The 27,018-nt window shown below is 41.3% G+C and overlaps 1 protein-coding gene across 1 annotated transcript in view; it reads left to right on the top strand.

Annotated features, from left to right (window-relative positions):
• The window catches only part of LOC136884356 (uncharacterized), a 209,818-nt gene that overhangs the window by 25,804 nt on the left and 156,996 nt on the right, over positions 1-27,018 (top strand). The window contains exon 2 of the mRNA XM_067156478.2: positions 17,518-17,577. Coding sequence (XP_067012579.2) covers positions 17,563-17,577 — 15 coding nt within the window. The 5' untranslated portion in view covers positions 17,518-17,562. The remainder of the gene's footprint in view (positions 1-17,517; positions 17,578-27,018) is intronic.

Genomic DNA, 27,018 nt, shown 5'->3' with positions numbered 1-27,018 from the left:
CACGTGATGGGGTAGAGTGGTTAGCTCTACGCCCGACCGCCTTTGTCCCTAGGAATTAACCTGGTACTCATTTTTGGTGTAGTCTGAGTGAACCTCAGGGCCATATGAACCTCCGGAAGTGGAAGTCTCGTTTCTTAAATTTTACGACTTCCTGGCGGGGATTCGAACCCACGTCCTTTCGGGCGAACCGAGCACGCCTTTACCGCCTCGGCCAGACAGCCCCTATGATTCTATAGGTTGTGTTAAAACTTTGTATGCACATATTTTCGTGATACTATCCCATATTGTTGAATTCACTAACCATTAAACGACTACTAAATCAATACAAGGTGTACTGCACCTTTATGACCTTGTCGTCAGCGAACATGGTAAATAAATAATTTTTAATTGTAGTACGTGTCTCGTGGAAGGTTTGGAGCAGACTATGTTACTGACATCATATCTTCGTCTCAGATAACCTTGAGGATAGTCCTCGAGTTTACTAACCTCAGCTTAAAAAAATGTGCAGTTCTAGTGTACCTGCACCATACTTCATCGCTTTCTTTCGGAACTACAGGAATGAGGAGACAAAGATTAAATTAGAAATGATCTCGATGAGGAGCTTGATGCAAGTGTAATGGACTAGTATAACTTGCAAACAATTCTCTAACCCATGGGTAAATCATGGAAATATCGAGCTCGATTATCATCATCATCATCATCATCATCATCATCATCTGTTTACCCTCCAGGTTCGGCTTTTCCCTCGGACTCAGCGAGGGATCCCACCTCTACCGCCTCAAGGGCAGTGTCCTGGAGCTTCAGACTCTTGGTCGGGGGATACAACTGGGGAGTATGACCAGTACCTCGCCCAGGCGGCCTCACCTGTTATACTGAACAGGGGCCTTGGAGGGGGATGGGAAGATTGGAAGGGATAGGCAAGGATGAGGGAAGGAAGCGGCCGTGGCCGTAAGTTAGGTACCATCCCGGCATTCGCCTGGAGGTGAAGTAGGAAACCACGGAAAACCACTTCGAGGATGGCTGAGGGGGGAATCGAACCCACCTCTACTCAGTTTACCTCCCGAGGCTGAGTGGACCCCGTTCCAGCCCTCGTACCACTTTTCAAATTTCGTGGCAGAGCCGGGAATCGAACCCGGACCTCCGGGGGTGGCAGCTAATCACGCTAACCACTACACCACAGAGGCGGCTCGATTATTATTATTATTATTATTATTATTATTATTATTATTATTATTATTATTATTATTATTATTATTATTATTATTTACATAGTTATGTACGGACATTATTTGGTATAAATAGTGATCGTATTATTTGTGTATTGTGTAACAAAATATGTGAGGTTATGACATGCTACATCTGCTGTATGTATATTAATAAGAGTTTATTTAATGTAGGAGCACGTAATTAACAGTATATACTTTATTATTACCTGTAAATATGATGTATAAATCCAGTGTAATGTTGTGCAACATAAGGTAATAATCCAGTACGACGCATCTTGTCACTAGAGTTGTTAGCGAGAGTTGCTAGTGAAAGTCGTTAGTCAAGTATGTGAACTTATGTTGTGATTTTGTTGTGTTGGTAGTTAGTTGATATGCGAATGCTGCAGTCTTCTTCTTCTTCTTCTTCTTCTTCTTCTTCTTCTGTATATAATGTGTACACAGTTGACAGCATTTCGTGTGTGCGTCTTTGTGGTTACAACAAGCTGTACGCATAACCCGGCTTCGGCGGTGGGGTCATGTGAGGCGAATGGAGGAGGAAAGGTTACCTAGGAGAATAATGAATTCGATCATGAACGGTAAAACAAGCAGAGGGAAACCAAGGAGATATTTGTTTTCAGATGAAGTATAACTCTTCCATTAATACTAATCAGAAAGGGGAACTGCTTTTGCTGGCGAGGCATAGTGTTTACAGTGCACTACAGTGTTGATCAAGACGATAAGGACACCACTCATAAAGTAAGTTCGTCCTGTCTGCATTACAGTAATAATGATTACTGAAAACTTCAGAGAATGAGCAGACTTATCGTAAAAGAAACATGGATATTGGTCGAAAAATAACGAAGTTATAGGATTCTTAAAGTTAAAAGAAGAAAATAACAATTTTCAGCATGGACATTTCATATTAAGTGTAAACTTTGGCACTAAGAGACTTGAAATCTGGCGTATCATAAGATTCTTAAAAAGCTATCAAATGTATAACCAAAAAAATTGGGAGGAAATGTGACGGCGAGTGAGAGCGTCATGTATCTCTTCGAGATATTCAGGAAAACCCCCAATTATTGATAGTCTGTTTAAAAAATGTATAAATTAGGTGCCAGGGATTAATTGTTGTCAAGGCCTGTTTGATGCACGTCTGTTTAGGCGGGAAAGGACATTTGGGAACAACAATTAAGCACTGGCGCCAACTTTACATTTTTAACAGAACATGAAAAAGTTGGGTTTTTTTCTGAATATTTGGAAGAAATATATGAGGCTCTCACTCGCCGTCATATTTTAGGCTACACGTTTGATGGGTGTTTGTGAGGTTTATTGATACGCCAGATTTCAAGTGTCTTAGTGCTACCGTTTTCCCTTCTTTTGCTGTACGGCACTTAAAACATTCAGAATGCTATAATTTTCTTGTTTTTCAACCAAAATTCATGTTTATTTTATAAAAAAAAAGCCTGTTCATTCTCTGTGTACTAATAATTCGACCGACAAGAGAAAGACTTTATGAGTTGTGTCCTTATTGTTTTGATAACACTATATGTCTTCTGGTATAGGCTAGAACAAATTTGTTACTTTCATTGACCTGTCTCTGTCTTATCCTTGTCTCAGTCGATATGAAAGTGACTGGGGTAGGAGCAATGGTATTAATGGCATTCCTTATGCAGCCAGTCCCTGTTATGAATGATGTGAAAATTTCACTCATAGGGTCGGTTGGTGCATGCATTTCAGTAGACTTGGCAGACTGATCTGTAATAGCAACTTCTGTGTCGATGAGGTAAAACAGGAAACTACCTCACACATCATTTTTCTAGTTCGCTTCTTCAGCAACGCCTAGACTTCTATCGAACAACACCAAGGATTAACGTCAACATCCGCTGGACTAATCACCATCAACAGCGTAATACTGTGTGTTCTCGCTCTATATGAACACTGCTGAGAGGTTTGGTATTGAATCTAGACTTTTTTACGCAAACTAGTGAATAGAAATTGTACACCAACACCTTTCCTCCCTGCCGACCAACAATCTGATGGTGAGAATTTTACTTCTAAAGGGACTCGAACCAGCTAACCACGGTGTCTAACCATAGAGATTTGACGCCTTAACGATCAGGCCATCAGGCGGGAATGTTGTTGATGCAGCGTTCCATGCCACCCTATCCTGTACTAACCTTTTCATTTCTACATAACTGCTGCATCCTACATCTGCTCTGGTCTGCTTGTCATATTCATAGCTTGGTCTACCCTTGTCGTTCTCGCCGCCTACACATCTCTCAAAAACCAACTGCACACGTCCTGGGTGTCTTAAGGTGTGTCCTATCATTATATCTCTTCTTCTCGTCAGATTTAGCCAAATCGATCTCATCTCACCAATTCGATTCAGTATTCCTTCATTCGTGATTCGATCTATCCATCTCACCTTCAGCATTCTTCTGTAACACCATATTTCAAGAGCTTCAATTATCTTTCTTTCTGAGATAGTTATCGTCCATGTTTCACTCCCATACAATTCCATGCTCCATACGAAAGTCTTCCAAAACATCTTTCTAATTCCTATATCAATGTTTGAAGTGAGCAAATTTATTTTCTTAGGAAATACCTTCGTTGCTTGTGTTAGTCTGCATTCTATGTCCTCCTTACTTCTGCCACCCTTAGTTATTTTACTACCCAAGTAACTATATGGCATCTACTTCCTTTAAGACTTCATTTCCTAACCTAATATCACCTGCGTGTGCTAACTTCCTTCGAGTGCACTCCATTACCTTTGTTTTGGACTTATTTAGTTTCATCTTGTTCTTCGTATCCAAGACTCGGTCAATACCATTCAGCAACTTATCTAGATCTTGTGCAGTCTCAGTAAAATAACAATATCATCGGCAAATCTCAGGGTTTTGATTTCCTCTCCTTGGATTGTGATTTCCTTTCTAAATTCCTGTTTGATTTCCTTTACTGCCTGTTCTATGTAAATATTGAAAAGGAGGGAGGACAAACTGCAGCTTTGCCTCACCCCTTTCTGGATTGCCGCTTCTTTTTCATAACCCTCGATTCTTATCACTGCAGACCGATTTTTATATATATATTGTAGATAATTCTTCGTTCTCGGTATCTGATCCCGATCACCTTCAGAATCTCAATTAGCTTGGTCCAATTCACATTATCAAATGTCTTTTCTAGATCTACGAACGCCATGTATGTGGGGTTGCCCTTCGTAATTCCACCCTCTAAGATCAGAAGTAAAGCCAGGATCGCTTCACGTATTCCTACATTTCTTCTGAAGCCAAATTGATCTTCTCTCAACTCACTTTCAACTTGAAATAATACGTATTAGAATTTTGCAGGCGCGAGATACTAAACTAATGGTGCGATAGTTTTCACACCTGTCAGCACCGGCTTTCTTGGGAATAGGTATAACAACATTCTACCGAAAATCGCATGGCACTTCTCTTGTCTCATACATCCTGTACACCAAATGGAATAACCTCGCCATGCTGGTTTCTCCTAAAGCAGCCAGTAATTCAGAGGGAATACTATCAGTTCCAGGTGTTTTGCTCCTATTTAGGTCTCTCAAAGCTCTGTCGAATTCTGGCCTCAAAATTGGGTCACACATTTCATCAGCATCAACAGCCTCTTTTTGTTCCAGAACCATGTCATCTACGTCCTCACCTTCCTGCCTTGTCTTCTTTCCCTAGAAGTGGTTTTCCATATAATAATAATAATAATAATAATAATAATAATAATAATAATAATAATAATAATAATAATAATAATAATAATAATAATCTTCCTTCTTCTACCGAGCTCGATAGCTGCAGTCGCTTAAGTGCGGCCAGTATCCAGTATTAGGGAGATAGTGGGTTCGAACCCCCACTGTCGGCAGCCCTGAACCTGGTTTTCCGTGATTTCCCATTTTCACACTAGGCAAATGCTCGGGTGTACCTTAATTAAGGCCACGGCCGCTTCCTTCATAGTCCTAGCCTTATCGTGTCCCATCGTCGCCATAAGACCTATCTGTGTCGGTGCGACGTAAAGCCAATAGCAAAAAACAAAACAAAAAAAACTTCTTCTACGGCTTTCCCCGCAGCTGTGGGGTCGCGGGTGAGAACTGCGCCGAACATGTGGATCTGGCCCTGTTTTACGGCCGGATGCCCTTCCTGACGTCAACCCTATGTGGAGGGATGTAATCACTATTGCGTAGTGCCTCTGTGGCTCAGGTAGCAGCGTGTCGGCCTCTCACCACCGGGTTCCGTGGTTCAAATCCCGGTCACTCCATGTGAGATTTGTGTTGGACAAAGCTGAGGCGGGACAGGTTTTTCTCCGGTTTTCCCTGTCATATTTTATTCCAACAACACTCTCCAATATCATTTCATTTCGTCTGTCTGTCATTAGTCATTATCCCAGAGGAGTGCGCCAGGCATAATTCCTATCCTCGCCGCAAGATGGGGCTTCATTCATTCCACCCCTGGCCCGGTCAATGACTGGAAAACAGGTTGTAGGTTTTCATTTCCAATCACTGTTGCGTGTGTTTGTGGTGGTTGGTAGTGTGGTGTATTTGTCTGAATGTGAAGAGGAGAGTGTTGGGACAGGCACAAATACCCAGTCCCAGAGCCAGAAGAATTAATAAAAAACGATCAAATTCCCCGACCCGGCTGGAAATCGAATCCGGGAACCCCTGAGTATAGGGCAGTACGCCGACCATTCAGCCAGACAATAATAATAATAATAATAATAATAATAATAATAATAATAATAATAATAATAATAATAATAATAATAATAATAATAATCTTCCAATTGACTAAAAATATCTATAATAAGAAAATGCTAAGTTTCGGAGCCAAATTAAGACATTATAGCCAGTGGTGACTCCTGACTTCTGGTTTAGGGGATGTAACCGAAAAAAAAATTGCAAACATCCGTCATTCCAAACACATTTTTCAAGAGAAAACAACAAACAAGGCCAACAGAAAAGTTTATTTAATATCTCACATCAACTAATCCAATGGTCTGTTTCATAAATGTTTCTGTTGAAATGAACACACGACTTACGACTTAAGTTGTGCAGTTACATTCAGAGTTGGACGCGGTTGTCTTTCATTTATACTTCTGCTTTTCTCCGTAAAATAAAGTATACTGAATGGTTCTCTTAATAATCGTTCAATTACATAATGGTTAGAATTCAATTCAGATTGCGCGGAAACGCCCACCTCTGTGGTGTAGTGCTTAGTGTGATTAGCTGCCACCCCCAGAGGCCCGGGTTCGATTCCCGGCTCTGCCCCGAAATTTGAAAAGTGGCACGAGGGCTAGAACGGGGTCCACTCAGCCTCGGGAGGTCAACTGAGTAGAGGGGGGGTTCGATTCCCTCCTCATCCATCCTGGAAGCGGTTTTCCGTGGTTTCCCACTTCTCCTCCGGGCAAATGCCGGGATGGTACCTAACTTAAGGCCACGTCCACTTCCTTCCCTCTTCCTTGTCTATCCCTTCCAAACTTCCCATCCCCTCACAAGGCCCCTGTTCAGCATAGCAGGTGAGGCCGCCTGGGCGAGGTACTGGTCATCCTCCCCGGTTGTATCCCCGACCTAGAGTCTGAAGCTCCAGGACACTCCCCTTGAGGCGGTAGAGGGATCCCCCACTGAGTTCGAGGGAAAAACCGACCCTGGAGGGTAAACAGATTACGAACGAGTAACAAACACAGTAAGGAAAAAATTGCCATTTTTTGGACATATCTATAGAATGTATGATAAAAGATTGACAAAAGAGATATTCAAGTAACTTAGGGAGAAAAAGTCAACAACGGACTGGATACACGAGGTCAAGAAAGAAATAAAATGAGAGAAGAGGAAACTATAGAAGAAAGAAATTTAAAGAAATAAAGTTTAATGGAAGGATTGCAAGGATGAGAGCTCGACTAAGTGGTATGTTCCGAGCTGTCAGTGGAGAGATGGTGTGGGTGGACAACAGTAGACGAATCGCGATTGACCTGTCTAAGGCATCTATAGGGTAGATCATGGGAGACTACTGGCAAAAATGAGAACAATTGAACTTGACAAAAGAGTGACTGAATGGATGGCTCTGTTTGTAGAAAATAGAATTCAGAGAATTATAGTAGGTGAAGCTTTATCTGTCCCTGTAATAATTAAGAGGGGAATTCCTGAAGGCAGTATTATTGGACCTTTATGTTTTCTTATATATATAAATGATATGTGTAAAGAAGTGGTATCAGAGGTAAGGCTTTTTGTAGATGATGTTATCTGTACAGAGTAATAAATAAGTTACAAGATTGTGAGCAACTGCAAAATGACCTCGATAATGTTGTGAGATGGACAGTAGGCAATGGTATGTTGATAAACGGGGTTAAAAGTCAGGTTGTGAGTTTCACAAATAGAAAAAGTCCTCTCAGTTTTAATTACTGCGTTGATGGGGTGAAAGTTCCTGTTGGGGATCATTGTAAGTATCTAGGTGTTAATATAAGGAAAGACCTTCATTGGGGTAATCACATAAATGGGATTGTAAATAACGGGTACAGATCTCTGCACATGGTTATGAGGGTGTTTAGGGGTTGTAGTAAGGATGTAAAGGAGAGGGCATATAATTCTCTGGTAAGACCCCAACTAGAGTATGGTTCCAGTATATGGGACCCTCACCAGGATTACCTGATTCAAGAATTGGAAAAAATCCAAAGAAAAGCAGCTCGATTTGTTCTGGGCAATTTCCGACAAAAGAGTAGCGTTACAAAAATGTTGCAAAGTTTGGGCTGGGAAGACTTGGGAGAAAGGAGACGAGCTGCTCGACTAAGTGGTATGTTCCGAGCTGCTAGGGGAGAGATGGTGTGGGAGGACATCAGTAGACGAATAAGTTTGAGTGGTGTCTTTAAAAGTAGGAAAGATCACAATATGAAGATAAAGTTGGAATTCAAGAGGAAACATTGGGGCAAATATTCATTTATAGGAAGGGGAGTTAGGGATTGGAACAACTCACCAAGGGAGATGTTCAATAAATTTCCAATTTCTTCGAAATCATTTAAGAAAAGTCTAGGAAAACAGCAGATAGGGAATCTGCCTCCTGGGCGACTGCCCTAAACGCAGATCAGTAGTGACTGATTGATTGCTGAAACCGGGGCAAAGTGGTGTGAGGAGAGAACAATGAAAAACAGTACAATCGTGAAGGAATACTGGATAGAACGGAAGAGCAAACAAAAAGGAAGGATGAATTGAATTTGGCATGTCGCTAGCTGGCCTCATCGTAAAGAATAATAGGTAATAATGATGATGATTATGATGATAACTTCGTGCAGCGAACATAAAGACGCTGATCACTCAGCCATAAAGCCGGACAAGGTTAATCAGCGAGCTAAAAATGGGAACAAGCAATCGTCTGAACGTTACTGGAATACGAAACTGCTGAACACATTGTAATCTGAGCATGTGATAGGTATAGTGTGCATGTGTCATCTCTTTCCTGGTTGGCGGCGATGGTGGGGGACAGTGAGTGTGTTTAGTTCACCTTGGATGTGAACAGGTTCTCACTGTCCGCTGTCAGTCTGCCTCCTCTTTGCCGTGCTATCGCTGTTTGTGTGAAACTGTTGACATTGTCAACCCACAAAGTCCGTGTGTGCTCCACTTTAGGAGACGAACGCTGTCAGAGATACAAGGTACAGTATTTAGTTTGTCAATCACAACGGGCATTGCAAATTTGTGCAGAAATTCTGATGATAGTGCCACATTGTAAAAAGGCTAATTTATTAGGTAACATTTTGTCGTTTTTTGCCATTTTGCATTTTTAGACCATTTTCTAAAATTATACTGTACGTCATTATTTGGTTATTTTATGGAATTTACTAGGCTATTTTATACTTATTTAATAATTTTCTTACATGTTTAATGATTTTGAATCATTTACGCGTGTGGTGTTGGATATTATCGGAATTTTAAGTAAGGAGGAATACGGAGACTTGAGAATCTTCACAACGCTTTGTCAATCTTGGAACTAAAAGAACTTTGTTCACCACTTACTTCTTCGAAATATAACATAAAAAGCTTCCACTCTATCACACACACAACATTTTTTTTTTTACAATTGGTTTTACATCGCACCGACACAGATGGGTCTTACGGCGACGATTGGATAGGAAAGGCCTAGGGGTGGGAAAGAAGCGGCCGTGGCCTTAATTAACGTACAGCCCCAGCATTTGCCTGGTGCGAAAATGGGAAACCACGGAAAACCATCTTCAGCGCTGCCGACAGTGGGGATCGAACCCACTAACTCCTGGATGCAAGTTCATAGCTGCGCGCCCCTCACCGCTCGGCCAACTCGCCCAGTCACAACAATTTCTATATAAATTATAACACTATAAACATACCTGTAAAATACACACTGTTAGGTATACAAAAAATGACAAATTTTGTTCTACAAGAACTTCCTCAGATTCTATCAAATCACTTAAAAACATGCGTATATGTTTACATTGCGTAAACTTGTCAATGATAGAGAGATAAGTGATAATATGAACAAGTGTTGACAAATAATGAATTTACAAGTATTTATATAATGAAAAAACCTTCTGTACTTTTTTGAGAGTGTTTAGTTCACTTTGAAAGTGAACAAGTTCTCAAAATACGTACTAATATGTCCTGAAATAGTGTTCGGTGACAACGGATTTAGCATCGGCAGTCCACTAATCGAGCTGGCACAGCCTATATTTATGTTATGGATATTATAATAAAATTTTGGGCTGTTGTCATGTCGAGAAATTAAGGAGAAATTCTCTACGTTTCACACAGAACTTTGCCCCGTGTCTTCAGAAGAAAATCTCGACTGTTTCCGAGGAACACTTCTCCTGGAATGTAGACATTTCCAAGATTATTTTTTTAAGAATGAAGCCATACTTTTCAGTGTCGACTTAGTAAAATGTAACATAAAAAGTTTCCAGTCTGTCAAACACACAACAATTTTAATATAAATTATAACACTATAAACATACCTGTAAAAATACACATTATTATACAAAGAATGACATGTTTCGTTCTACAGGAACATCCTCAGTTTCTACCAAATCACCGGGCGAGTTGGCCGTACGGTTAGGAGCGCCCGGCTGTGAGCTTGCATCCGGGAGATAGTGGGTTCGAATCCCACTGTCGGCAACCCTGAATTTGGTTTTCCGTGGTTTCCCATTTTCACACCAGGAAAATGCTGGGGCTGTACCTTAAATCAGGCCATGGACGCCTCCTTCCAACTAACTCCTAGGTCTTTCCTATCGCATCGCTGCCACATGACCCATCTGTGTCGGTGCGACGTAAAGCCACTAGCAAAAAATGTACTGTTAAAAATAATGTTTCAGTATAATCCATATGATCCAGTTATGTGCTATGCTCAAAAATGGTACTGTGTATATCTCGAAATTTCGATAACTCGAAATAAAATTTAGCTCCCGAGATGATTCGAGATATCGACTTTCCACTGTAGGTCGTTTTTGATTTTTTATAAATGCCACTCCTTCCCCACTCCAGCACTAGGGGTGCTACGTGTGCCCTACTCCCATGTTTAAAATGGGAAACCATGGAAAACCATCTTTAGGGCTGCCGACAGTGGGGTTCGAATCCACTATCTCCCGAATACTGGATACTGGCCGCACTTAAGCTACTGCAGCTATCGAGCTCGGTACTCGTACGGTATTTCTCTCCAGATGGTATTAAGTAATATGTGTACCAAGGTTTGCCTATAGTCACCGTCATTTTTAATCCTTTAGTGGGCCGATGGCCTAGATGTTAGGCCCCTTTAAACAACAATCATCATCAACATCAATCTTTTAGCTTCGATGTCTTTACGTACCGGTAATGATATTGCTCCTTATAGTTCCGTTTTTATGAGTTTCGACTTGACAGTTAGCCGGAAGTCAGATGGTGGTGCCAAATTGCTACAACACGAACAGAAATGTAAATACCGGAATATAAGTCCATAATCAGTTATTCTTTGTAACAACATACACGATTCACATTAGATATAGGATAAGGCTACAAGATAAAAATATGTCAATGCTCGAACAGATAAAACGTGAGAAAAATTAAATTTCTACTCACCATGTAGAAGATCTCGCGTTGCTGTTAGATTCAGTTTCCCGTAACGAAGGAAATAATCCTTCAAAGCGAATATACCACTCATTTCTGAGTCACTATCGGCATTGTCATCGTCTGTTGAGGTTTCACTCTCGCTTGACCCTAAAGAGATAATAAAGTTTTCAACATAATCGTCTGTGAGACTTCCTTTCTTCTAAGCTTTAATTATCTCGGATTTCGTGTGTCTCACAACGTTGCTCCAGTCCTTCGCACTTATACGGCCTACGGCTTCGAAAATAAGTCTTTCAACTTCCGAAACTGTGAAGAGTCGGTTATTCTCAGCTACATAATCCTTCACTTGGGCCCAAATCAGTTCTATGGCGTTAAAATGGCAATGGTATAGTGGAAGGTGAACTACTTTATGCCCGTTCCTTCTGGCTTTTTCATCCACCACATAAACTGGGCACTGGGGCTTGTTTTGTTTCAAGAGATGCATAAGACCCCCTTCCCCATGGCATCGCGAACCAAAATATTGTGCCCCTTCAACCACTTAATCAACTCATTTTTTCTAGCCGCCATTTTTGGTGCTTTGTCAAGAATGACTCTCTAACATTACAAACAATTTCTCGACCGAAGGGCTTTCTTCTCTTGGGAGCTTCATACTTAGACGTAGGCGTCAACGTGACAGAATATCAAATTCACACACGGGCCTAAAATTAACCTACTATATAACTACCGAACGAAATATTAAACTAAGCTACTATATAAACTAGATCACCTGTTATACACTATTCACAATATAACGCGTTATACTATTAAAAATACTAAACAATTCATTTATAAGCTCTACACTACGAAATATAAAAGAACAACAACCTAGCACAAAGACACACAATACAACACACAGTTGATAGCACGTGGTTACAGTAAAGAACAGATCGACAACACCGCTAACCAGAACTGGAGTCTAACGCGCTCTATCGGAGCGATCGGCTGCCTATGATTGGCTGTTGATTAATTCACTTACCCTCCGCCAAAAGGCAGCGCTCAAACGTCAAGTCGAAACTCATAATAACTGAACTATAACTGTGTGCAACCCGCTAAGTACAGAATGTATCGCGGGCTAGTGTAAGTCTTCGCCTGCAGTCATTAGAGTTGATCCTTTAATGAATAGATTTTAAGATTTCTCAAAGTTGACTGAATTTAGAGACCTAACAATACTTGATAATTCACCGATACGCAATTCCGGAGAGAATACAACAAAAATGAAGCAAATCGGTCCAGTAGAACGTACGGACGGATTGGACAGAGCTGCTCTTAGAAAACTCTTTTAATATATACAGATAATCAAATACTTGTGAAAAATACACTATTGAACAAAGGACGACACGTTTTGTTCTTGAACGAACAATCAGATTCTATCGGAATTGTTTAGAATTATAGAAACATGTATGTTTAAATTCTTGAAAGTTATATCTTGTCCGCCTCTGTGGTGTAGTGGTTAGCGTGATTAGCTGCCACCTCCGGAGGTCCGGGTTCGATTCCCGGCTCTGCCACGAAATTTGAAAAGTGGTACGAGGGCTGGAACGGGGTCCACTCAGCCTCGGGAGGTCATCTGAATAGAGGTGGGTTCGATTCCTACCTCAGCCATCCTCGAAGTGGTTTTCCGTGGTTTCCCACTTCTCCTCCAGGCAAATTCCGGGATGGTATCTAACTTAAGGACACGGCCGCGTCCTTCCCTCTTCCTTGCCTGTCCCATCCAATATTCACTTCCCTCCACAAGGCCCCTGTTCAGCATAGCAGGTGAGGCCGCCTGGGCGAGGTACTGGTCATTCTCTCCAGTTGTATCCCCGGCCCAAAGTCTGAAGCTCCAGGACACTGCCCTTGAGGCGGTAGAGGTGGGATCCCTCGCTGAGTCCGAGGGAAAAACCGACCCTGGAGGGTAAACAGATTACGAACGAACGAAAGTTATATCTTACCATACTGAAGAGTTCTAGTTGTGCTTTCTCTTTGTGATGGATTTTTTACTAGCAATTTTCACCAAGTTATATTGAAAAAAGGTATGATTTTATAGAATCTGACGATGTCCGTTCAAGTAAGAAACATATCATTCTTTGTTAATAGTGTTTTTACAGGTACAGTAGAGTCTCGATTATCCGACGTAAACGGGACCTGGAGTACGTCGGATCACCGAAAATGTCGGATAATACAGAATAACTTTGAAAATGAACTGAAACAAACAGGAAGGCTAAAATAATGACATGTTTTACGGTGCTCTATTTATTAAATTACCAATTCAATTGTACAGTACATGCAGTATTAAACGAAAACTTTCCAGATGTCTTACGAAAAGAAACTTTTCTCCACAGATATTAAGCTACCTAATACCGTACCGTTTTTGCCACCGATCACGCCACCCAGCACTGGCAGGAAAATTAGGGTCCCCTTCATTAAACTCCTTCTGGAAATACACAGCCTTTTCCCGCATAATGATGCCAGATATTGGCAGGCCCTTTTCCCGGTGTTGAGATCATCATCATCATCATCATCTGTTTACCCTCCAGGTTCGGTTTTTCCCTCGGACTTAGCGAGGGATCCCACCTCTACCGCCTCAAGGGCAGTGTCCTGGAGCTTCAGACTCTTGGTCGGGGGATACAACTGGGGAGTATGACCAGTACCTCGCCCAGGCGGCCTCACCTGCTATGCTGAACAGGGGCCTTGTGCAGGGATGGGAAGAGTGGAAGGGATCGGCAAGAAAGGGGGAAGGAAGCGGCCGTGGCCTTATGTTAGGTACCATCCCGGCATTCGCCTAGAGGAGAAGTGGGAAACCACGGAAAATCACTTCCAGGATGGCTGAGGTGGGAATCGAACCCACCTCTACTCAGTTGACCTCTCGAGGCTGAGTGGACCCCGTTCCAGCCCTCGTACCACTTTTCAAATTTCGTGGCAGAGCCGGGAATCGAACCCGGGCCTCCGGGGGTGGCAGCTAATCACACTAACCACTACACCACAGAGGCGGACCCGGTGTTGAGATACCAAAGAAATAGTGCATCACTTACTTTTTCGTACTGATATTTTTCATTGTTTTTCTCTGCTCTGGTAGAGCACAACTTTTCAACTTCTTCAGTCTGTTTTTTCCAGTCCCCCACTGTAACACGTCCAACACCATAATCTGAACCCACATTTTGAAGAATTTCCCCTTTGTCCAATCTCTTTAATGCACTCAATTTGTGTTCCATAGAAACAGTCACTTTCTTCCATTTACTCGCCATACTCACAGAGGGCCAACGGCCGTAGCCGTGTTGAAACACCGGATCCCGTGAGATGTCCGAAGTTAAGCAACATTGGGCGTGGTCAGGAGTTGGGTGGGTTGCAACGCGCTGTTGGTGGGGGGTAAGGGAATGGAGGAGCGGAAAGGAACTGGCCACCCTACCGCACGTAAACTCCGGCTCAGGAACACCTCTGCGGAGGTTCGGACCTGCCTTCGGGCAGAATAACCCTTACCTACCTACCTACCTCACAGAGGATATGAAAACTATAACATCCGCACCCAACCAATACTACAATGACTGAAGACTCACTGCTCCTGTCCTTGAGAAAAACCTAGTCCTACCGCCAGCGTTCAGGCCAGTGCTTGTCCCATTGTTGCACCCTCCACAGCGGGTGTGTCTGAATTTAGTCTCCACCAAAAGTTGAAATTAAGTCTAACAGTGTCGGATAACACGGAATGTCGGATAAGGGAAGGTCGGATGAGCGAGGCTCTACTGTATGTTGTAGTGTTATAGTTCGGCTCCATGACTAAATAGTTAGCGTGATGGCCTTTGGTCACAGGGGTCCCGGGTTCGAATCCCGACAGGGTCTGTAATTTTAACCTTAATTGGTTAATTTCGCTGACACAGGGGCTGGGTGTATGTGCCGTCTTCATCATCATTTCATCATCATCATCATCATCATCATCATCACCACCACCACCACGACGCGCAGGTCGCCTACGGGAGTCAAATCATAAACCTGCACCTGGCGAGCCGAACTTGTCCTCCGACACTCCCGGCACTAAAAGCCATACGCCATTTCACTTTTTTTTTGTAGTGTTATAATTAGTGTTTGAGGGAAGTGGCGGCGATTAGGAGGGGGAGGGGTGAAGCTGCCCCCACCCACTTTGTGGAGAAAACATTACATTTTTATTCCATTTTAGCCACCTAAAACTAGGAATTTTAAACAAAAGCAATGTGTACAAACCCTGTTTTCTTACCTAATTGTTTCATTTAATTTCTTTAAATGTTAAAAAAGTACTTAGTAGAAATACGCATAAGATGTCACTTGACGTAGCTAATCGATTCCTAGAGCGCCACAGCAAGTAATGGAGACTCGCGTTTAGAAGCGCGATTAGTATCTGACGGCACAAAACCTTAGTTGTGCACATGTGTATTAGTTCCTTTGGGGAAAATTGTATTGTATAGTAAAACCTCAGAAAACGATTATTATCGCAGTTAAGTTGGTAAACTGTCAACCTTTACCTTTCTGTAGAAATTCGCTCAGAGAGCATCAAAACCTTGCCAATTTCTAACTATTTTGTTTCAATTTTGTTGTCTACACCCCACTATATTCCCCACACCACCGGTACTTTTTCTTGTCTATAAATTTCTGTGTCCCCCTCCGACCCCTCACCCCTAATTCTCAAGCTGTTTGTAGAACTGGAAAACTTTAAATTTACTTGTTCAGTTTTGGTCAGATTTCAGTTGAGAAACTTTTTTTTTTTTTTTTTTTTTTTTTTGCTAGGGGGTCGCACCGACACAGATAGGTCTTATGGCGACGATGGGATAGGAAAGGCCTAGGAGTTGGAAGGAAGCGGCCGTGGCCTTAATTAAGGTACAGCCCCAGCATTTGCCTGGTGTGAAAATGGGAAACCACGGAAAACCATCTTCAGGGCTGCCGATAGTGGGATTCGAACCTACTATCTCCCGGATGCAAGCTCACAGCCGCGCGCCGCTACGCGCACGGCCAACTCGACCGGTGGTTGAGAAACTAATTGGAACGATACCATCGTATCAAAACCAAAGCTTACTTGTCTTTTTTTTTTTTTTAATTGGACACGCGGTCCGCCTCTGTGGTGTAGTGGTTAGCGTGATTAGCTGCCACCCCCGGAGGTCCGGGTTCGATTCCCGGCTCTGCCACAAAAATTTGAAAAGTGGTACGAGGGCTGGAACGGGGTCCACTCAGCCTCGGGAGGTCAACTGAGTAGAGGTGGGTTCGATTCCCACCTCAGCCATCCTCGAAGTGGTTTTCCGTGGTTTCCCACTTCTCCTCCAGGCGAATGCCGGGATGGTACCTAACTTAAGGCCACGGCCGCTTCCTTCCCTCTTCCGTGTCTATCCCTTCCAATCTTCCCATCCCTTCACAAGGCCCCTGTTCAGCATAGCAGGTGAGGCCGCCTGGGCGAGGTACTGGTCATTCTCCCCAGTTGTATCCCCCGACCAAGAGTCTAAAGCTCCAGGACACTGCCCTTGAGGCGGTAGAGGTGGGATCCCTCGCTGAGTCCGAGGGAAAAGCCGAACCTGGAGGGTAAACAGATGATGATGATGATGAAATTGGACACGCTCGGTTTTGGTCCGACTCGTTGGCTGAATGGTCAGCGTACTGACCTTCGGTTCAGAGGGTCCCGGGTTGGATTCCCGGCTGGGTCGGGGATTTTAATCGCTTCTGATTAATTCTTCTGGCTCGGGGACTGGGTGTTTGTGTCCGTCCCAACACTCTCCTCTTCATATTCACACAACAAACTACACTACCAACCAGCACAGAAACACGCAATAGTGATTACATCCCTCCATATAGGGTTGGCGTCAGGAAGGGCATCCGGCCGTAAAACAAGGCCAAATCCACATGTGCGACACAGATCACACCCGCGACCCCACAGGTGTGGGAAAAAACGGTAGGAAAAGAAGAAGAGGACACGTTCGGTTTTGCCTGTCAGTTCCTCAGATTACTTCAGTTAACAAAGTCTAAGCCGGGGTTGTTCCAGTGAACCCCGCAGTAAGCTTAAGACAGTGTCAGTTCTTCCTGTTACCAAGCGGGACACACGTGTTATGAACGAACACGATGATCTCCGGTTCGTGGAAGTCCGACATTCCTCTCGAATATCAATTTATGTAGCTTGACGCAGGAACACCTGTCGTTACCAGTGGATGTTTGTGCCTGTCAATTGCAACACATTTAGTTCAGATCAATACCTGTGTTCATTACTCCGTTTGTTGTTCACAGCGACCAACTTGTCGAGTCATCTTGGTGAGCCACGACCGACCACGTATGACCGAAAATACAGTAAGTTTTACAGTATTAATTATTATTTTGTCACTTCTCTGACCTTGACACAGAACTTGTGTTTGATTACTTCTAAACACACACAAATATTAAACAATTTTCACGTGCACATTTTACTGTTACTGAAAAAAAGTATCCTCTAAATTAATTTCAATTAAGGACAATGCACTGACAGAATTAATGTTCATTAGTTCTTCACTAGAATAAACAATGCTGAGTTCATTCTTTAACTTTTCTACTTCTATGAAAAGGTAATATTTACACAACATTCGCACTAATCATCAGAAAACCTACACTTTTTGTCACTGGATTTTGCCACGTTAACTAAATTGAAGCACTATTAGATGTTGTGTTTTATCACATCTTTCTTCGGCTTGCTGAAGAATTACATCGCAGCGTTCAATAGTACGTGCATTTTTATTAACACTTCTTTTCCTGTTTTCGAAAGAAACGGACCTCTCTGCTAGTGAGTTACTTATTTCATTTCTAATATTACTAACGATGTAACAAAATTTACGAAGACGTTCATTCACAGGTACCACAATCGTAACTGCAGAATGCTGTGAAACATTACGACTAAGGCATAATTCTCCTTTAAAAAATTCAAGAAAAATAGAACTTCTCATCTTTAAGAACATGTATTAGTCCAGTTGTTTCTCTCATTGATCCTGAATCCCATGAGTCATCGTCTTGAATATTTTCGAAGCACTCTATCAAGGCTTCCATTAACTCTGAAATACAAACGACACTAACCCTTAACTGAAAATTCCACCTTGTTTGACAGGCTTGAGGTAAACGTCGCTGACACACCGTATTAAGTAAATCTGTTCTCTTGCTGGATGACGGAAATAATGTAGAAAAGTTTGATAAATTAAAAAAAATCTGATGGCTGTGATAGTAGATCGCACTTGTTCCATTATGAGTTTGAGTTGGTGAGCATAACAGTGAAGAAAATAAGCACATGGATAAAAATCTCTTAGAAGAGTTTGGCCTCCTTGACGTACTCCGCTGATTCGCCAAATCATCCTTCGGCATGCTGAAGATTTAGATCGCAGCATTCAATAGCTCATGTATTTTTATTAACACTCCTTTTCCCCCTTTTCAAAACATTACACGAAACGGAGCTCTTTGGTAGTGAGTTGCTTATTTCATATAATATTAATTTCCCTTCACTTTTTTAAAAAAATTGCTGTATGTCGTACCAATACATATAGGTCTTATTTCGACGATGGGCTAGGAGTGAGAACAGTGTTGCCAGGAAATTTCAGGAGAACTCCCGATTTTTTCAACACACGAGAAAACCAGAAAAGAACAAAAAATCTCCCGAAATGTCTTCTAATCCAAAGTTAAGGAAAATGATTAATAATTATTAATTGTACATAACATATTTGTGCCGAGAAACTCTTTCCTCGTTTCACTGCGTGATGTTTTATCGATAACACCGCTCGTTAGGTACTTCCCCGTATTCATTTTAGACTCGAATTACGTAATCTCTCCCCTCTTATTGAACTCAAAACTCACGCTTGACTGCATCATTCGAAGGGAAATCCCCGACCTGCATATAGAATACCAAATCTGCATCTTGCTACGACTTCAATATTAGCACACAGTTTCTACGCCTGATGAATAAGTACATCTACAAGAAGAGTGGGGAGAAAGATAATAATAATAATAATAATAATAATAATAATAATAATAATAATAATAATAATAATAATAATAATAATAATCATAATAATCATAATAATAATAATAATAATAATAATAATACGAGGGCAGATCAACAAAGGCTGAGACTGATTTTTTTCACAGATGTTTATTACTCCATTTTAATGTTTACATGATATTTTTCAAGGTAGTCTCCCCCCCCCCCCCCAACTACTTCAATGCGTCTTTGCCAGTCCTTGAACACATGCTGCAGACCATTCTTTGTCAGGTCCTTGAGATTCGTCTCACTTTTCTTGAGCATTGCTTCGGAGTTCTCAAATAGAATGCCCCTAATCTTTGCCTTTAGTGATGGGAATAAAAAGAAATCACAGGGTGCATGATCAGGGCTATAAGGTGGATGCGGTACACAGGTAATGTTGAATCGAGCCAGAAACTGCATGACTTGATTTGCGACGTGAAGCCGTGCGTTGTCATGATGAAGTCGCCACCCAGTCCGAGAAAGCTCCGGTCGTTTCCTTGCAATGTGCTTCCTCAGTGTAGCCAATACTGCCGTGTAGTATGCTGCTGTACCAGTACTGCTCCTCTCGCGTCACCTCCATTGTCTGGTATACGAAATGCACGTAGCGTCTATACTAGACTTAACTAAAGTTGGCGTCTGACAGGTAAGGTTGGAGGGAGGAGCACTGCACGTGCCATTTCACGATGTTGCCACATTCCAGGATTCCTTTCTACATGCTCTTACCCCTCGCTTCCGGCTCACTTATTCCCTCCTTCATTCTGACCGCTGTGATCTGTTGTAGACTACCTGGCCAGGCGGTGCCGTCCCATTTGCGATCACTCTTATACAATCAGGTTCTTATCAGTGACAGTGACAGGTTTGGCAACTCCCAGCAAGACGAGTTGCCCTGAAGTGTTATCTCCATGGCAACCGCAGTCACTCCACCCTCGTTTCCATGGCAACCACACAGCCACTCCCTTTATCCCGCCTCGGCAGATAGTAAATGGACCTCCCTCTAAGAAATGTCAGACGCCAACTCTTATAATTAGCAGTATACACAATAGAGCATTACTACCAACCTACCAATACGAGAGTGCTGCCGCCTACGGACATTATACATAAAAACCCGCTCTTTTCAAATATTTATGATACAGATAGGAAATCATCACGTAAGCTACAGGAGAAAATCAGTCTCAGTCTTTGTTGATCAGCCTATGTACTTTCATTGATCTCTCTCAGTCTCATCCTTGGCTTTGATACCATTTCTTGTGCGGCCAGTCCCTGTTATGAATGGTGTGAAAATACCGGACATAGGGTCGGTCGGTGCATGCATTTGAGTGGATTTGGCGGACTGATATGTAATAGCAACATCTAGCCCAGTGACGAAAGCAACGGGAAACTACCTCCTTCCTCATTTCCCTAGTATGCCTCTTCAGTGACACCTAGGCTATCTATGACGGCTATTGGTGGAGCTTTGAAGGATCAAACCAGCCTTCGGGCTGAATACCCAACATACACACAATGGCTACACCACCATCACCGACTTCCATCCCTAATTCAAAATTGTTTCATAATATGCTATTACTTATATATTTACAGTATGTACATTGTAAAATAATACATTTGATTTCATGTTTCGTGGTCGTCTTTTGTCAATACCGCAAAATTACTTATTAGCCATGTCATTTATGTTAAGTTCATAACTTCTTGTCTTCAACAACACACGAGAAACAGTTCTGAACCAAGACGGTTTCTAACTGTTGATTTCACAACGTTCATTGTAAAAAACAGCTGCTCGTAGGCGTATGATGACCCAAACAAAGCGCTATAGCAAGTTTCTTCATGGCCGAAAACATTTTTGGCAGACTGTTCCACTTTGAAATAATAACATTAAGTTATTTATTAGGCCACCTAATCAATACAAAATCGTCTTGGATGATTTACATAAATTTGTATTGATTAGGTGGTCTAATAAATAACTTAATGTTATTATTTCAATCTAATATCATCAATACGGACCAAAAATGATATTTATTACATGTAAAGACTGTTCCACTGTTCAAGTATTGAGTTCTCCGGCTTCTGAGAGAATTTTTTTTTTTTTTTTTTTTTTTTGCTAGTTGCTTTACGTCGCACCGACACAGATAGGTCTTATGGCGACGATGGGACGGGGAAGGGCTAGGAGTTGGAAGGAAGCGGCCGTGGCCTTAAGTAAGGTACAGCCCCAGCATTTGCCTGGTGTGAAAATGGGAAACCACGGAAAACCATTTTCAGGGCTGCCGACAGTGGGGAATATTCACCATCAACAGCACACTCGATTTGCACCAATGCTTCACCAAGGTGTACGAATTTGTTTACCCATGTTCTGCTTTCTTGAAATTCAATCAACTCCATTTCCGAACTGTCAATATCTAACCACTCAAAAAAAATTGACTTTAACGGGAGGCGCCGGGTTCGATTCCCGGCCAGGCCAGGGATTTTTACCTGATCTGAGGGCTGGTTCGCGGTCCACTCAGCCTACGTGATTAGAATTGAGGAACTACCTGACAGTGAGATGGTGGCCCCGGTCTAGAAAGCCAAGAATAACCACCGGAAGGATTCGCCGTGCTGACAACACGACACCTCGTAATCTGCAGGCATTTTCGGGCTGAGCAGTGGTCGCTTGGTAGGCCAAGGCTCTTCAGGGCTGTAGTGCCATGGGGTGAGTTAGTTCTATTGATTGAATAATGAAACATTGAAAAAAACCTCCAATAGTTTATAAAGCAAAAAAAAAAAGAAAAAGAAAAAGAAAAAGCAAAGTCATCACCGTACAGGCCATGAATGCCCTTGGAGGAGTGAGGAGTGGAAGGTAAAGGCTTCCACTATCCGTAATCTCGGCACTTGATGGAGTAGAGTGGTTAGCTCCACGCCCGGCCGCCTTTGCCCCCAGGAATTAACCTGGTCCAATAGTTTATATCTGACTGAAAAACACGGAGTTGTCCTTAAATATATGAGTATTTTTGAGAAGCTTACCAAATTATAGTCCAATAAAATGAAAACTCTGCCGGAAGGAACATTTTCCATGCAACATATAAAAATAATTTGTCAAATAACTTTGCAACCACTTAACTAAACAAGTCCAATTTTTTGTTCTTTTTTTTTGCTAGGGCTTTACGTCGCACCGACACAGATAGGTCTTACGGCGATGATGGGATAGGAAAGGCCTAGGAGTTGGAAGGAAGCGGCCGTGGCCTTAATTAATGTACAGCCCCAGCATTTGCCTGGTGTGAAATGGGAAACCACGGAAAACCATCTTCAGGGCTGCCGATAGTGGGATACGAACAGTCCAAATTTTAAGTAGGGCTATACCTTCTTAACATGTGCTTGTATTTTAAACTTGGTTTTGATAAGTGGTAGCAATGATCCGTCTACGGAAGATCTGGAAAGATAACAACATCACCATTAAGACAAAAAAAAGAAGCTCGTTGAATCTCTAGTCTTCTCAGTTTTCTTGTATGGCCCAGAGACGTGGACCATCCTCAAACGTGATCGTGAACGGATAGAAAGCTTTGAAATGTGGTGCTGGAGGAAAATGTTAAGGATTCCTTGGACAGCTCATCGCACGAACACATCAATCCTGAAACAACTTCAGATAAAAGTTCGTCTATCGTGTAAGGTCGCTCAGCGGATTGTACGCTACTTTGGACATATAATGCGCCGAGATGGTAGTCTTCAAAAGCTGATTGTTGAGGGCAAAGTCCAGGGAACCAGACAACGAGGATGAATACCAACGCGATGGATTGACATGGTGAACGGCCCCCTACAGTGTTCTCTCAGAGTAACCACATTGAAAGCTTTAGGTAGGGAAGAATGGCGGAGTATGGTTCATCGGCTAGAGGGCTGAATATTATGATAGTCACGACGCCTCAGTCATGAGGCAAAACGAAGAAGAAGAAGTGAAATTGTAGAAGTTCAAACCCCCCTTAAACAACATTCCAACATTGTCGCCGGCATCTGAGCAGAGAACATTTAACTCTTGTTGAATTGAATTTCCTACAGTGATAGGGAGTTAATTACTGAATAGTTAATCGCCTAATTGTAATTATTCACTTTATGACCAGAAAGATCGCCGTGCCTAAGACTATGAGTCAGTCTGTTACAAACTCTCTTGAGTATTGTGCAGTGTCCGATCCAGTTAACAGCATTACAACATGAAGGTACAGGTTGTACCTCTTTTAAACATTTCATTTAGCATTGCTAGATTGCATCCATTATTCACCATCGCAAACCCCCTCCGAAATAAAAGTGAAGTTGACAGATTTAAACAGCATATACTGGTTTTGAAATAGCCTTCAATAAATTAGAAATATTAAAAAAGAACAAGCATTTGCAAAATAAACAAGTGATTTTAACTTATTAAACATGTGCCATCAAAAAGTGTCTCTCTGTGAATATAGTTAACAAATTTACTGAAAACATAAATGGAAATTTTAATTTTGGCGAGATGTACGAATTGGCTTTTTTTATGTTCTTAATAGTTTTTGCGAGCTTGCATCCGGGAGATAGTAGGTTCGAATCCCACTATCGGCAGCCCTGAAAATGGTTTTCCGTGGTTTCCCATTTTCACACCAGGCAAATGCTGGGGCTGTACCTTAATTAAGGCCACGGCCGCTTCCTTCCAACTCCTAGGCCTTTCCTATCCCATCGTCGCCATAAGACCTATCTGTGTCGGCGCGACGTAAAGCCCCTAGCAAAAAAAAAAAATAGTTTTTGCACAATAAAAATCAATTTCAATAAACATATAGAAATATTTTCATATCAGCCAGTGCAAGATGTTTAAAATATGAATTAAACATCTAAATATGTTTAATATTTACACTGAAACTAGGTGTTACCTTCATTTTTAAACAAATGACAGAAATCTTTGTCCAACGGACCGCCATGAATTTACCATTCTTCTTCTAGCGTTGAGTTGTAAAAGGTACTGCTCTAAAACTATTTCAATTTTTATTTCTCTAAAATCTATTTGAAAGTAAAAACATATGTGACAATGGTTTTTGATTTCGGAAGCTCCCCCAATCCTAACCCCCTTCGAAAAATGTCCTGGATAAGGCCTTGCACCATCGTTAATGATCTGTTTACATTTTGAAGTACCGTATTTTTGGAAAATACAGGGTTATTCATGTTCTGCTTCTTTTTCTGCTTCTGACTATTATTATTATTATTATTATTATTATTATTATTATTATTATTATTATTATTATTATTATTATTATTATTATTATTATTATTATTATTATTATTATTATTATTATTATTATTATTATTTCCGATGAGGCCTGCTAAGGACCACGTGCCAATTTCAATTCAGTTCTTCATACTTTGTTGTTTTCTCTTCCGTTCCTTCCAATATTCTTTCATCTTTTCACTATGCTCTTTCCTTCTGTCCTCAGACCACTTCGCACCGGGCTTCTTGTTCAATCTTCCTTGGAATCCTTCCATACTTACTACCCTCTTTCTAAAATTTCTCTGTCCATAATTTCTTCTTCTCTTATGTTATTTCTTTCTAAATAAATAAGTTACAAGATTGTGAGCAACTGCAACGTGACCTCGAAAATATTGTGAGATGTACAGCAGGCAATGGTATGTTGATAAACGGGGCTAAAAGTCAGGTTGTGAGTTTCACAAATAGGAAAAGTCCTCTCAGTTTTAATTACTGCGTTGATGGGGTGAAAGTTCCTTTTGGGGATCATTGTAAGTATCTAGGTGTTAATATAAGGAAAGATCTTCATTGGGGTAATCACATAAATGGGATTGTAAATAAAGGGTACCGATCTCTGCACATGGTTATGAGGGTGTTTAGGGGTTGTAGTAAGGATGTAAAGGAGAGTGCATATAAGTCTTTGGTAAGACCCCAACTAGAGTATGGTTCCAGTGTATGGGACCCTCACCAGGATTACCTGATTCAAGAACTGGAAAAAATCCAAAGAAAAGCAGCTCGATTTGTTCTGGGTGATTTCCGACAAAAGAGTAGCGTTACAAAAATGTTGCAATATTTGGGTTGGGAAGAACTGAGAGAAAGAAGAAGAGCTGCTCGACTAAGTGGTATGTTCCGAGCTGTCAGCGGAGAGATGGCGTGGAATGACATTAGTAGACGAATAGGTTTGAATGGCGTCTATAAAAGTAGGAAAGATCGCAATATGAAGATAAAGTTGGAATTCAAGAGGACAAACTGGGGCAAATATTCATTTATAGGAAGGGGAGTTAGGGATTGGAATAACTTACCAAGGGAGATGTTCAATAAATTTCCAATTTCTTTGAAATCATTTCGGAAAAGGCTAGGAAAGCAACAGATAGGGAATCTGCCACCTGGGCGACTGCCGTAAATGCAGATCAGTATTGATTGATTGATAAATCTTTCTTTACGCTTTGAATCCAGCTAGTTATTACCTTTTGGTCCAAAAGGTACTTGAAAATCCTTTTTGTTAATCTGGAATCATCCATTCTGTAAATATGTCCAAAAATTTGCAATCTCCTTTTTCTTATGGTTTCTGTTATGTTTTCTATGTTCCTGTATATTTCATCATTAGATCTCAATTTCCATACTTCTGTTGTTTTCACAGGGCCTAAGATTTTTCTCATGATTCTCCTTTCTAGCACCTCAAGCTTATCTAATCTATAGTTTAGTACCAGGCATTCACTTGTATATAAGCATTACGGTTTCACCACTGTAGTGTAGTGCCTTATTTTAAGATTTTTAGATAGACACTTTTTGTTATAAAAATTCTTTGTGATACCGTATGCCCTTTCCATCTTGTGTACCCTTTCTTCTACTGCAGATTTGTCTAAACCATTTTCTTGAATTGTATCTCCCAGATATTTTAATTTCGTTACTCTTTCCACTGGACCAATATCTGTTGCCAAAAATTTTGGAGCATTCTTGATGTTTGTAATAAATTTTGTTTTTTATATGGAGATTCTCAAACCTGTCTTGTTGGCTACTTCTTCCAAGAGATTGATTTGTGTTGTTGCACTTGTTATTATTTGATCGATTTTGGGCATCTTAGGACCATGTAAAATAACTCACTGCTTTCATTTCGGTTTGTTTCCTGCTGCCTTTCTTGCTTTCCAATCGTTATTCATTATTTCACTATGCTTTCTCCTCCTTTCTTCTCTCCAGATGTTATTCCGTTCCTTCCTTTCTTTCTCCTGGAAACACTTGAAATTTTGTATCAATATCCTGAAAGTAGTTCTGTCCTGTGTTATATCTGCTGTTATTCCCATCTCTCTTTATACTTTGCATCCACTGACTACCGTTTTTACTCTTGTAAACATGATTAAAAATTTGTTTTGTGAGTCTGGGATTATCCATCCTCCTTAAGTAACCAAAGAAACTTTATTTATTTTTGTATAGGTCTGCATTCTTCCTGTCTCTGAACTCCCAATTTACAGTCTTTAATGGGACACACATCCTGTTTCTCCAGCTCTTCTATTTCTCCTGTTTTCATGGAGAAAATGCACTCTGTAGCATAAAGATATTCTGGTTTAATTACAATGTTGTAGTGCTTGATTTTAGCCTTGATGGGGGGACTCTTCTAATTATAGATATCCTAGTTGACTTGGCAATCTTGTTCTAATTTCCCTGGTCTTGATTTATTTGCATCTTTGTCTAGACCATTAATTCGAATTACTTCCCCCAAGTACTTAAACGTTTCTACCGTGACAATGTTTCCATATTCTGTTATTAACACTGTAGGTGAATTTCCAACATTAGTCATAAATTTGGTCATCTCAAA

Source organism: Anabrus simplex, chromosome 12 (genome assembly GCF_040414725.1).
Source record: "Anabrus simplex isolate iqAnaSimp1 chromosome 12, ASM4041472v1, whole genome shotgun sequence".
In the NCBI taxonomy this organism is placed as follows: domain Eukaryota; kingdom Metazoa; phylum Arthropoda; class Insecta; order Orthoptera; family Tettigoniidae; genus Anabrus; species Anabrus simplex.
This window is presented reverse-complemented; position numbering and strand designations above follow the sequence as displayed.